Source organism: Gymnogyps californianus, unplaced genomic scaffold (genome assembly GCF_018139145.2).
Source record: "Gymnogyps californianus isolate 813 unplaced genomic scaffold, ASM1813914v2 HiC_scaffold_383, whole genome shotgun sequence".
In the NCBI taxonomy this organism is placed as follows: domain Eukaryota; kingdom Metazoa; phylum Chordata; class Aves; order Accipitriformes; family Cathartidae; genus Gymnogyps; species Gymnogyps californianus.
Genome location: NW_026114272.1, coordinates 1,875 through 14,519, shown reverse-complemented (window position 1 = coordinate 14,519; position 12,645 = coordinate 1,875). Strand labels below are relative to the sequence as shown.

The 12,645-nt window shown below is 64.5% G+C and overlaps 2 protein-coding genes across 2 annotated transcripts; one reads left to right on the top strand and one right to left on the bottom strand.

Moving 5' to 3' along the window:
- Window positions 1-5: 5 nt before the first annotated feature.
- FKRP (fukutin related protein) lies at window positions 6-1,239 on the top strand (the record flags this gene model as incomplete). The annotated part of the gene is given in 2 exon segments (XM_050914384.1): window positions 6-143; window positions 145-1,239. Coding segments are annotated over 2 exon segments (1,233 nt in total), but the record flags the coding sequence as incomplete, so codon positions are not given.
- A 1,142-nt stretch (window positions 1,240-2,381) lies between these two features.
- On the bottom strand, window positions 2,382-9,757 carry AP2S1 (adaptor related protein complex 2 subunit sigma 1). Its single transcript, XM_050914383.1, has 5 exons — window positions 9,749-9,757; window positions 3,367-3,516; window positions 2,990-3,103; window positions 2,810-2,869; window positions 2,382-2,671 (listed from the first exon to the last, which is right to left on the bottom strand). The coding sequence occupies exons 1-5, from the start codon at window positions 9,755-9,757 to the stop codon at window positions 2,570-2,572; spliced, it is 435 nt and encodes a 144-aa protein (XP_050770340.1). The 3' UTR covers window positions 2,382-2,569.
- Window positions 9,758-12,645: the final 2,888 nt, after the last annotated feature.

Genomic DNA, 12,645 nt, shown 5'->3' with positions numbered 1-12,645 from the left:
TGGTAGCTGCCGAAACGGCGCCGTACCCACCGGTACCGTTACCGGCGGGGGTCGGCTTGCTACCGCTACGCCCGGAGGCCGACCGGCCCCCGCCGCTGGCGCATCCCGAGCTCCACGTCCGAACCCGCCACGTGGCTTTGGTCCCCTGACGGCACCCGCGCCGTCCCCGGGCTGTTGGAACGTATGCGGGACGCGCTGGAAGAAGGGGACGGTGACACCCGGTTGGTGGCGGCGCCGGTGGGATCGGTGCCGTTGCGGTGCCTGGAGCTACGGTTAGAGCCGCGGGCGTGGACGGCGCGGTACGGCCCCGGCGCGCCGGGGGTTTGCCGGGCGGTGGAAGGAGCGGCGGTGCTGCTGCTTCGCACCCGCGACCTCTTCGCTCTCCCCTTCCCCTTGGCGCGACCGGTGCCCACCGCCCTCTTCGTCCAGGCGGCGTTCCGGGGTTGGGGACTACGGGTGATGCCGGCGGCATTCCCGGCGGCTCGCCGACCTCCCGTCTCCCCCCACGGCCGTTGGAAAGCCGAAAACCTGGCGGAAACCCGGCGGCGCCGGTTGATGCGCGACCTCGGCATCAAGCGGGAGGTGCTGGCGGACGGGCGGGAGCGCTGGTACGGCTGCGGCAAGGAGACGGCGCGGTGTTTCGGCACGGTGCACGCCCGTACCCCCCAGTACCTCCTCGCCGGGCGCTGGACCCCCCCCTGTTGCCTACGAGCGCTACGGGAAACGGCCCGGCACGTAACCGGGGCGCTGGAGGCTGCCGGGGTACGGTACTGGTTAGAGGGAGGATCGTTACTGGGGGCCGCCCGCCTCGGGGACATCATCCCTTGGGATTACGACGTGGATTTGGGAATTTACCGCGAGGACGTGGGGAAATGCCGGTGGCTGGCGGCGGCGGCGGCGGGGGAACCGGTGGAGGACGACGAGGGTTTTCTTTGGGAGAAGGCGGCGGAGGGAGACTTTTACCGCGTCCACTACAGCCGGAGCAACCGGTTACACGTGGACCTGTGGCCCTTTTACCCCCGCGGGGGGGTGATGACCAAGGACACGTGGCTGGGGCACCCCCAGGACGTGGAATTCCCCGAAAATTTCCTCCGGCCCCGGGTGCCGATGCCTTTCGCCGGCTTCACCGCCATGGCGCCCAACAACGCCCGCGCCTTCCTCGAGTTGAAGTTCGGGCCGGGTGCCATCGAGAACCCCGAGTACCCCAATCCCGCCGTCAAGCGCCTGGGGCAGGACTGAGGGGGGGGGGGGGGGGTGTCCTGTCCCCCCCCCTCCCGTGACAATAAACCCTCCTGTGACACCCACGGGGCTCCTTTTGCGCCGAAGCCTCACCCCGGCGTGACACCCACCAGGCTCCCTCTGCCACCTGCGCCACCCCCAGGGTCCCCCCCCCAGCCATCCCGAGGAGGGGGGGGGGTGTCCCCTCTGAGCCACCCCTGGCCAGCCTCAGGGTCCCCACTTAACCCCAGGGGTCCCCCTGCCACCCTACTTGGTCCCTGGCCACCCTGGGGGTCCCCTCGGCCACCCTCGGGGTCCCCGGGAGTCCCCCATCCATCCTGGGGGTCCCCCCCCCAGCCATCCTCAGCCCCCAAAGGGGGTCCCCAGCCATCCTTGGGGGTCCCTCTGCCACCCTACCTGTCCCCAGCCACCTTAGGGGTACCCTGAGCCACCCTCAGGGTCCCCAGGAGTCCCCCACCCACCCTGGGGGGCCCCCCTGGGTCACCCCTGGTCACCCTCAGGGTCCCCCACCCATTCTTGGGGTCCCTCCATCCATCCTGGGGTCCCCCCAGCCATCCTCAGCCCCCCACCCCAAGGGGGTCCCCAGCCATCCCTGGGGGTCCTTCTGCCACCCTACCTGTCCCCGGCCACCTTGGGGTACCCTGAGCCACCCTCGGGGTCCCGAGAAGTCACCCACCCACCCTGGCGGGTCCCCCTGGGCCACCCCTGGTCACCCTCAGGGTCCCCCACCCATCCTGGGGGTCCCCCCAGCCATCCTCAGCCCCCCCCACCCCACCCCACGTGGGTCCCCAGCCATCCCTGGGGGTCCCCCTCTGCCACCCTACCTTGTCCCCAGCCACCTTGGGGTGCCCCAGTAATCCCTGGCCACCCTTGGGTCCCCATCCCTCCTGGGGGTCCCCTGGAGTCCCGGGGTCCCCCCCCCAGCCACTCCCCTGGGGGCCGGGGCCACGGACAGAGGCAGAGGAGCGGGAAGGGGCTGGAAGTGGGGGACAGTGACCCCCCCCTGCCCCACGCTGGCCCAGTCACGGGGGTCCCGGCTGAGCCCCCCACCCCCGGCAAGGCAAAATTGGGGGGGGGGGGCCTCGTGCCCCCCCAATTCTGTGCCAAAATGGAGTCAGGTCACCCCCCCCCCCCGACCGGTGTGGGGGCTCGGGCACATCACAGCCACCTTTATTCACAACACGACGACGGGGGACGTGGAGGGAAAATGGGGGGGACACACACGACACCGAGAGCCCCGTGCCACCCCTCTGGGGGGGGTCTGAGGAAGAGGAGGAGGAGGAGGAGGGAGAGGAAGGCTCGGGGTGGCGGGGGGGGCTTTGGTCCCGGCTCACTCCAGCGACTGCAGCATCAGGAGCTGCTTGAGCACCTTGGTCTGGCTCGTCTCCCGGATCTCCCCGGCCAGGAACATCTCATCCACCACCGTGTAGACCTGCGGCCGGGTCCCAGCGACGTGAGGGGGCATCCCCGGACCCCCCAAGTAGGGTGGGGGCTCCCCCAAATTATTCCTTCCCCCCCCCCCCCCATCCCCAGGACAGGAGGAAACTCCCCTGCACCCCCTTTTCCTCACCTTGTAGAAGTTGAAGACCAAATCGAGCTCGCAGACGTTGTGGAAATACTCATTGAGGACCTGCGGGATGGAGGGAGGGACGCGGTAGCGGGACGAGGAGCGCTCGTTAGCGCGGCCGCGTTAATTAAAAGGCAGGGGAGCTGCTGGGGGGGGGGACGGACACACGGACGGTCGCCTCACCTCCACAAAGTTGTGGATGGCTTCGAGGTAAGCCAGGTTGTTGTCGGTGACGTCCACGCAGATGCAGAAGTAAAGCCCCGCGTAGCGCCGGTAGATGATCTTGAAGTTGCGGAACTGAGAGGGTGAAGGGGGGGGAATGTTAAAAAAAAAAAAAAGGGGAACTGGGAGGACTGGGAGGAGCGGGACGCAGCCAAGCGCGGCCGCACGTTCCATCCCCGCCAGGGAAACCCACGGACTCGTGGCTGATCGTGGAGCTCCGGACTTGAGGCTGATCGTGGAGCTCCGGACTTAGCTCCCGGATAGGGGGAAAAAAAAAAAAAAAAAAAGGGAAGCGGGAGATTTTGGGGTGAAATTGGAACGTTTTGGGGGGCAGTTACCTCCACAAAATTGGTGTGTTTGGCGTCGCGGACGGTGACGACGGCGTGGACCTCCTCGATCAGCTTCTGCTTCTCGTCGTCGTCGAACTGCATGTACCACTTGGCCAGGCGGGTTTTCCCGGCCCGGTTCTGGATCAGGATGAAGCGGATCTGCACCGGAGAAAGCCGGGGGGGGGGGAAAGGAAGCAAAATGGGGTGCTGGGGGGCAGAGCAGGGTGTTGGGGTGTCCCCCCCCCAGCTCCTTTTTTTGGGGGGGTATTTTGTGCCCCCCCCCCCCCCCAATTGTCTCCCTATAGGACCGTGTCAAGGACATCCTGCCCCCCCCCCAGGCGGCTCTGGGACACTCCGGTGCCCCCCCCCAAAGGGTTACTATAATGGGGCACACTATGGGGGTCCCCCTGAGCTGCCCCATCCCACAGGGCACCCCAATAGCTCTTCCCTATAGGGACACTATAATGGGGTGCCCTATAGGAACCCCCCCAAGCTGCCCTACCCTATGGGGGGACTCCAATACCCCCCCCCCACCTCAAACCACTCCCTATAGGGACACTATAAGGGGGCACACTATAGACCCCCCCCTAAGCCACCCCGCCCCACGGGGCACCTCAATATCCCCCCCTTCCAATAGAGACCCTACAACGGGGCGCCCCACGGGCCCCCCCGAGGGGACACCATAATATCCCCCCTCCAAGGCCTCTCCCCCCGCCAGACGCCATCACGGGGGAGCCCCCGGCCGCCCCTCAGCCGCTCCCCGCCGGGCCTCGGTCCGGTATGTCCCCGTCCCCGTCACCCCCCCCCCGTCCCGCTCCTCACCATGGCGGTCCCGGCCCGTCCCCCCCCTCCCGGCGGCGCTGCTGGGGCGGCCCCGCCCCTTCCCTCCCGCCGGATATCCGCTCCGGCCGCGGAGCACGCCGGGAACCGCAGTTCCCGATCCTATCGCCGGACTACATTTCCCATGGGGCTTCGCGCGCGCGCGGGGCATGCCGGGATATATTCCCCCCCCTCCCCAGCTTCCGCCTCGCTCAGCGCCGCCCGCTGCCGGCAGGGGGCGGCCTCGCCTGGCGGTAATGGCGGCCGCGGCGGGCCAGGCCTTGTAGGCCCGCGGGGGGTCTCTCCCGGGCCTGACTCCCGGGCTCCGTGGTTACCGGGGCGGGGGCTACCCCTGTGAAGCCCCGGCAGCTCCCGGGCGGGGCCCCGGTAGCACCGGGTCGGGGGGGGGGGGGGGGGGAGTGGAGAGGAACCCCGTCGGCGGCCACAGGGCGGCGCCACGCGCATGCGCGCCCCCGACCCGCTTCCCTCCCCCCCCGCCCTCCTCCCCGCGCGCTGCCGCATCGCCCCGCCCCCGCCCCGCCCGCCGCGCATGCGCCGCCGCCCGCCCGCCCGCCCGCCCGCCCCGCGCGCGCGCCCCCGCGCGCGCCGCTGCCCCCCCGCCCCGTCCGCGCGGGAGGAGGCGGAGGCGGAGGGAGGGGGAGGAGGAGGAGGAGGAGGAGGAGGGGAGGGGGAGGAAGGCGCCGCCGCCATTACAGGCCGAGCCCGCCCCGGCGGCCCCGCCGCCCCCGCCCCGCCCGCCGCCCCCCGCCGCCGCCGCCCCGAGGGGGGACATGGCGCCGCCGCTCGCCGCCCCCGGCCCGGCCCGCCGCCGTCGCCGCCGTCACGGTAAGGAGCGGTCCCGTGTTTTCCTCCCCACCCCCCCCCACTACCACCCCCCCCCCCCGGCTGGGAACAATGGGGCCGCCCCACCCCCGCCGGCCGCGGACCCGCCGGGCCAGCCCACAGCCCCGGCGGGGGGAGCCGTGAGGAGAGCGGGGCCTCAGCCCGGGAAGGGGAGGGGGGACCCCCCCCCCCCCCCCAATTTGGGGAAGGGGAGGGGGGGGCTCATCCCGGGCCTCGGCCTCCTCCCGTTGAGGGATCCGGGGCGGGGGGAGACCATCCCCGGGGGGGGGTGGGAAGACCCCTTCGGGGAGGGAGACCCCCCCCCTTAAGGGGAGGGGTCCAGGGAGGGGAGCCCCCCCTTAAGGGGAGAGCACTGGGGAGGGCAGACCCCCGCACACCCCCAAAGGGAGACCCCCTGGGGAGGGGAGACGCCCCCTCCCTCCCTCCCCCCCCCTTTTTAGGGGAGGGGTCCTGGGAGGGGAGACCCCCGTTAGGGGAGAGGGCTGGGGTAGGGAGAACCCCCTTTTAGGGGAGGGTCCAGGGAGGGGAGAGCCCCTGGGGAGGGGAGACACCCCCCCCCCCACCCCCCCCCCCCCCCACCTTAAGGGGAGGGGAGACACCCCCGCACACACCTTAAGGGGAGGGGTCCTGGGAGGGGAAGACCCCCCCTCCTTGAGGGGAGGAGGTAGGGGAGACACCCCCCCCCCCCCCAGGCTAAGGGAGGTCTGAGAGCGGGCAAGGGAAGGGGAGACCCCTTAAGGGGGGCCTGGCCCCCCAAGTTAGGGGGCAGGAGGGGAGACACCCCCCCCTCTTAAAGGATTAGTGACCCCCCACCAGCAAGGGGGTGGAGAGAGGAGACACCCCCTCCGGGGGGAGGGGGGGGAGTGCAGACCCCCCCCCCCAACATTAAGAGCTTGGGGGCTTCTGCCCCAAGGACCCCCCTTTACACTGGGGGGGGGGGGCTTGCTCAGTGGGGCGAGAGGGGCCGCTGCCCCACTTTGGGGGGGGTGCGATCACCCTGTCCCCCCACTTTGGGGGGCGGGGGGGGGGGGCGTAGGCATCGTCCTCCCCCAGATTTGTGCCCCTGTGAAGGGTCTTGAGGGCTGGGGTTTGGGGGGGGGGGGGGGGGTGGTCTATGAGGGGGGGCTCCCCCACAGCAGGGACAGCCACCGGACCCCGCTTCCCCCCCCCCTCAGCCCCCCCCCCCGAGCTGGGGGGCAAGCCCTAATCCCCCTCCCCAAAAGAAAAAGGGGGGGGGGGTGGTCTCTTCCTCCCTGCGCCAGCAGAGCCGCAGGCTGGTTTTTGGGGTGCTGCTGCCTTTTCGGGGTGTCCCCCCTACTCTTGGCAGGGGGGGCGTGTGTATGTTTCCAGCATCCGCCTTTTCGGGTGACAAACACCCCCCCCCCCCCTTTCCCCCTCCTTTTCATTTTTCCGGCCCGTTTCCGAAATCTTCCTCCGCCAACCCGCGTTCCTCCGGTTTTTCCGCCGCCGCAGCGACCCCCCCCTTCCCCCCCCCCCCCCCCCCCCAAAAAAACAGAGGTCGGGGTTCAACCGGTGCCGGAGCCGCCCTCCGGCAGCTGCCCCGGCTCCCTCGGAGCGAAGCCGTCGGTTGCGGCGATGCCCACCGGCAATTAAAAAAGCGCCTTTTTTATTCGGTAATAAATTGACGGCGCCGGCTGCGGGCCGGGGAAACGGTTAAGGCGTTCGCCGGGAGATTAAGCTTCGCACAATGATTCTTTATATTTGGGGTTTTTAACGGAAACGGGGGCTTTGATTGCTTGATAGTGATTTTTATTTTTTATTTTTTATTTTATTTATATTTTTTTCCCCCCTCCAGGAGCTGCTGTATCCGCACGAGCCGCCGGTAATTGGCGTTTAAATCCGCAGAGATAAAGACGGGCCTGACGCGCGCTCAGGCCGGCTGGTGATGTAATTTTTAATGGCCTGAATTCATTGATTTCTGCTTTCGCCCCGCCAACCCGGGGAGTTGGGGGGGGGACGGACACCAGATTTCAGAAACCGCTTGATTTTAAAATTAAAAACCCAAAAAGGCGCTGAGCCGGGCGCCGCGGAGGACGCCTGTTCCTGCGCCGAGGCTCCCGCTGCTTTCCTTATTCCGTCCCGATTTGGGAAAGCTTAATTAGGGTGATGCGCTTCGTCAGGCTTTTGAGGGGGCTTGGGAAAATAAATTTAAATTCTTTTTTCTTTTTTTTTATCCGCTCCCCCCCTTTCTCCGTCCGCATTCCCGGGTGCTTTGGGGCGGCACCGCTCACCTCCAAGCCTCGGGGAGCTTCGTTTTTTCCTTTGCCACCTTAAAAAACCAAAACCAAACAAAAAAACCAAACCAAAAGGCTGTCGTGGTTCCGAGCTGCGCAAAACGGCCGATTTTAGGACTTTCCTTGCTCGGGCGCTCGCGCATCTCCTTCTCCCAACTCGGAGGACGGGATTCAGGGAGCGGCGCATCCGAAACGGCGTCTTTGCCGGAGCGCGGTGCGAGCAGCGTCTCCCGGAGAGGGTCGGTGTCTGCGCCCCGGCTTTTCCTTCCTCTCCGCACCCGCTTCGCTCTGCTTTTTTTCTTTTAGTCTTTATTTTTTTTTTTCCCTTCTTGCCCAGCCAGCCTCGGTTCCCTCCCAGTGTCTCCCCGACCGCATCTGCTCACCGGGTAGGTTTTCCCTCTGTCCTTGCGGCATCGCCCGTCTCGAGGCGTCAGCAAATGGCGATTTTTGGAGAGGTTTGGGCTTTACCTGGATCCGGGGTGGTTTGGGGGATGCCGATGTGGAAGCTTGTCCTCTCCGGAGCACCGTGACGCGGTCGTGAGCATCTCGGAGAGGTCCGTGTTTTCGCGTGGGGCTTAACCCGGATAATTTTCCGCCGTCTCCCCAAACCCCGGTGGGTTTTCTTGGTGCCGGTGGGCGAGGAGCTGATCCTCTCGGGAGCCGGGCGGTTCGGCTGGGGAGCATCCAACGGGGCTGTAAAACCCTGTGGAAAGACGCCCGATAAGATAATAGCTGAGATCCATCCCTCCCCGCGGCCGCGTCTTCCCTCCTCGCCTCCGACTCCGGTGAAACCAGGAAAATCAGGGGGTAGGCGCGTGCCGAGCTTCGTGCCCGACAGCCGCGGGGCAATGGCGACCCTCGTTTTGGGGTGAATTGGCGTCATTGGGGCGGGCGAGGGGTTGGGGCGGCGAGGCCTGCTCGTTTTCCTGCAGGATTTGTTGCTGGGAGTCGGGTGCCTAAAAGCGATTTTTACGGTGGCGTGAGGTTTCGGCGGGGCCGTCGCGGCAGGTGATGCTTGCGTTCGCGCCGGGCTCAAAGCCGAATTAGTCATCTCGTAGCCACGGCCGACTTAATTGGTGTTCACCGGCGTTTGGCCGCCGGGCTGGGACTCAACGGTTGGTCTTTGCTCCTTTGCTGAGGGATCTCTACGACTTTGCCATCCTTTGGCCTCGTCCTCGCTGACTCGTTTGGACGTTGCCCCAGTTTATTTCTCTTGAACGTGAGTTTCGAGTTTGCCGGCCGGCGGGGCAAGGGTGATTAACGCTCCGGTACCTTCTCGGGGAGGTGGCCGGTGGCGGAGCCGTTAACCGCCTGGGTTGGGTGGGATGGACGGCTCCATCCCTGCTGCGGAGATGTTTCTGGTTGGGTTGAACACCTCTGGGGCTGTCGTGGCAACACACCGGGAAGGGCTCCGGTTGGTACATAAATATAGATGTAGATAAATGTATGCACGTATATGTTGACTGCAGTCAACAGCTCAATGTCCAAATGGAGGTCAGCGGTGTCCCTCAGGGGTCCGTACTGGGACCAGTACTGTTCAATACCTTCATCAGTGGCCTAGATGGTGGGATTGCAGATGACACCAAGCTGAGTGGTGCCGTCGGTTCCCTCCAAGGGAAGAGCTGCCGTCCGGAGGGAGCCGGAGACGTCGGCCGATGGCAACGTCGTGGGGTTCGACAAGGCCCAAGCGCGAGGTCCTGCGGCTGGGTGGGGGCGAAGCCCCGTCCCGGCACAGGCTTGGGGAGGGAGGGAGGGATGGAAGGATGAGGGATGGCTGGAGGGATGGGAGGGAGGGAAGGATGGAGGGAGGATGGGGATGGAGAGCACCCCTGCAGAGAAGGACTTGGGGACACTTGTGGGCGACAAACGGGACGTGAGGCGGCACCGTGCGCTCGCAGGCCAGAAAGCCAAGCGTCCCCCGGGCCGCATCCAAAGCGGCGTGGGCAGCGGGTCGAGGGAGGGGATTCTCCCCCTCCGCTCCGTTCTGGGGAGCTCCCCCCCGGCCCCGCTGCGTCCAGCTCTGGGGTCCCCAGCACGAGACAGACCCGGAGCTGCTGGAGTGGGTGCGGAGGAGGCCACGGAGATGGTCCGAGGGCTGGAGAGAGGCTGAGAGAGTTGGGGCTGTTCAGCCTGGAGAAGAGCAGGAGACCTTACTGCGGCCGTTCCGGACTTAGAGGGGCTTGCGAGAAAGACGGAGGGAGCCTTTTAGCAGGGTCTGCGGTGCCGGGACGAGGGGCAAGAGCTTCCCGGAGGGGAGGGTCAGGCGGGACAGGAGGAGGAACTTCTTTGCGACGCGGGCCGAGCAGGTTGCCCGGAGAAGCCGTGGATGCCCCGTCCCTGGCAACGTCGAAGGTCAGGTCGGACGGGGCTTGGAGCAACGTGATGTAGCGGGAGACGTCCCTGCCGACGGCACAGGGGGTTGGACTGGGTGGTCTTGGAAGGTCCCTTCCAACCCAAACCATTCTACGATTATATATACATACACGTGTACATATATATATAAGCGTCTACGCGTAACCCTGCAGTCTGAGCCCTCGTGAAGCTGTTGGCAGAGCCAAGAACTCAACCCAACGCCACGTTTCTAACAACCCGCCTCAAAGCTGGTTTCTACCCTTCCTCTGCCGGGAACGCCGCTGGAGGAGCTGGCCTCGGCCGGGGAAGGGGGTTACAGCCGCGCCGAGGAGCCTGCTCGTTTGTGAAACCCGCTTCGTTAGGAGAGAAGCTCGCCGTTTTGCTGGCTCCGTGCTTTCGCTGGGGCGATGGACGAAGCCCCGCGGAGAACTTGCGCCTTGCCACCCATCGCTCCTTCCTACGTGTTCGTAGAGAGCCGGTGAAAGAACAGGTCTGTCTCCGCTGCCGGCGCACCAAAAAAATACCCCAAAACAAGTCCCGTAAGGGATTGCTTTTGCCCGGCGCTTTGCTGACGGTGAGAGCCGTGGGAGGGGAGCCGGCGGCTGGAGACGCTTAATATTCACGCGGCACTGCGTATCCCTTTCCCCATCCCGATAGCACTTGACCTTTGCCTTTTGTCTCGGGATTACGGAGTCGTTTTTAAAGCCTTTTACGCGGTGACGAACGCAGCGGCATCGCCGCGCCCGAGGCCGTGTTGAAGGCGGCGTTGGGGCAACTTTTTAACGCCTAGATGAGAAGAAACGGCACTTAGATGAAGATTGGTTTTCCCTGCTACGTCGTTTTGATGTGGATAACTGTCCAGGATATTTATCTTACGATGGATAAATAATGGTTTATTGGAAAGGGGTTGTAACCTTGAGGTGTATTTATTTTTGCTTAACGTTATCCCGGACTCGGATGCGCCTTTGCTGTGATGCAAGCTGCTCCTGGATGCCACCTCGTTGCAGAAAAACCTTTGCCCGCCCGTCGCGAGATGCTCTTTAACCGCGTATTTATTTCCAGCCCTGCCCCCCCCCAAGGCTTTCCTTTTAGTCGGAGAGATTTAATGACCCCGTTGGGGAGAGCGCGCCCAGGCCGCTTGGCTCCTGGCCAGGTATTTCCACCGTTTAAGCCGTCAGATTATTTCGTGGCGCTTCGATGACGCCGCGGCCGGCCTCGTCGAAACGCTCGAGATAAGCGTGGCTGGCTCCGGACTACCTGAATCGACCGCCGTGGTGGGATCGTGCCGCGTGCCTTCCCCGGAGAAAGGGAACGCCGAACCCAGTCCTTCCGTTTTTAAGCTTCACGGTTGTTTTGGTTTTTGGTTTGGGTTTTTTTTTTTTAAGGGCTTCAAGCAAGTTCAGGTTTGCCGCTCGCAGAGCACCGTAGGTTTGGCGTCTGCCGCACTGGGTGCTTTAACCGGCAGCCGGAGAAACGCAGAGCTTGGGGAGCAGCAGCATCTCCGGGGGACCCCGTCACCGGGTGGCTCCGGATAGTTGTTTTTATTTTTTGGTGATGTTAATACCCCCAGAAAACGAAGCGCTGGAGATGCCGTGCGGCCCCTCAAGGCGCTGCCGTTTCTTTTCGCCTCTGCCTCTGTGTAGTCCGGCTTCTAATTTAGAGCCTTAGCTTATTTAATTTAAAATGGTTATACTAAACGCTCGGGTTTTCTTAAAAATACAAACTTCAGAGGGGTTCTGGGTGCAGGACCGCGCAGGACGGAGAGGCTTGTCCCGTGACGGCCTGCGGTCCAGCCGGTCGCCGCTCTGCAAACAAGGTGTAGGCGAGGACGGAGCTGTGTTTCCGTAAACCCTCTGCACCCTGGCTTTAATTTCATCCGATTTCCCGGTGGGAACGCCGGTTCTGCCGTTATTTTAGCCCCTGGCTTCGTGCTGTGCAGAGCGCTCGGTGCCCCGGGTGTTTGTGGCAGCGGGTTGAGGAGGAAGAGGATCCCGTCGACCTGGGGAGAGCTGCGACACGGAGGTCATTCCCCTTAAATAAATGAAAAGCCGTGCCAAAAACTGGCCGGCGGCGTCCGCGCTGCCGTCGGGTCCCCTGCCCTCGGGGGGGGGGTTTCAAGTCGCAAGCTGGAGTTTCTCCTCCCGCAGCGCCCGTCGGGGCCTTCGTGACCCTGGTGAGCTCCGCAAAGAGCATGAAGAAAGCTTTGTCTCCGGTTTAATGGTGTTTGGGAAGCTGCTTAATTGAACGTACTATTAATTCTGGGGCTGTTGCGACACACGTACGCGGCGAACGTTGGGGGCTGGCGTGGAAAAGCCGGGTTGAGTGCCGGCAGCCGCCCAGACTTATCGGCAACCAGGATTGCGTGAGCTGTTGTCGCTGGTGGCTGTGGTCGTACCCAGGTTTCAGGTATCTGGGGGTGGAAAATACCTTTCTGGTTTTTTTTTTTTTTCCCTTTTCTTTTCCACCCCCCCCCTTCTTTTTGGGTCTGCTGCCAGCTTCTTAAGAGGAAACAAGAGCTAAATTCCCCTCACTTTGCTGGGAATTAACAGAGCGGGTCCCTTCTTGTTCCTGGTCCTCCCGGCTGGACTTTGTGGCGTAAATGAGTAACTCCTGACTCAGGGATTTAGGGGAGAAAACGAAAGCGAGCGCTGTTTGACACCGGTTTTCCCCTTCCCGCACCCCGAACGGAGGAGAAAGGACGTCGCTTCGTTAAGCTGAGCTAGACGAGGAGCTGAGGACGCGCAGGCGTGAGTGCGAGGGTACCCAAAAGCCTTCGGCAGGGTGGGGGTGAAACTTTCTGCGGCTCCTGGGTCGGAATCTGGGGGTGGGTTACACTTATCCCGACGCCGGGCTCATCCCTCCGGCTCCTTTCCCAGCACTTGCGGAAAACCACGGTGGAAACGGGCAGGCTCCCGTGTGCTGGCCAGGATGGATCCCGCCGCGCATCCCGGCGCTCCCCCGAAAACCTGCTCTTAGGCCGCTGCGCTTCCGAAACCTT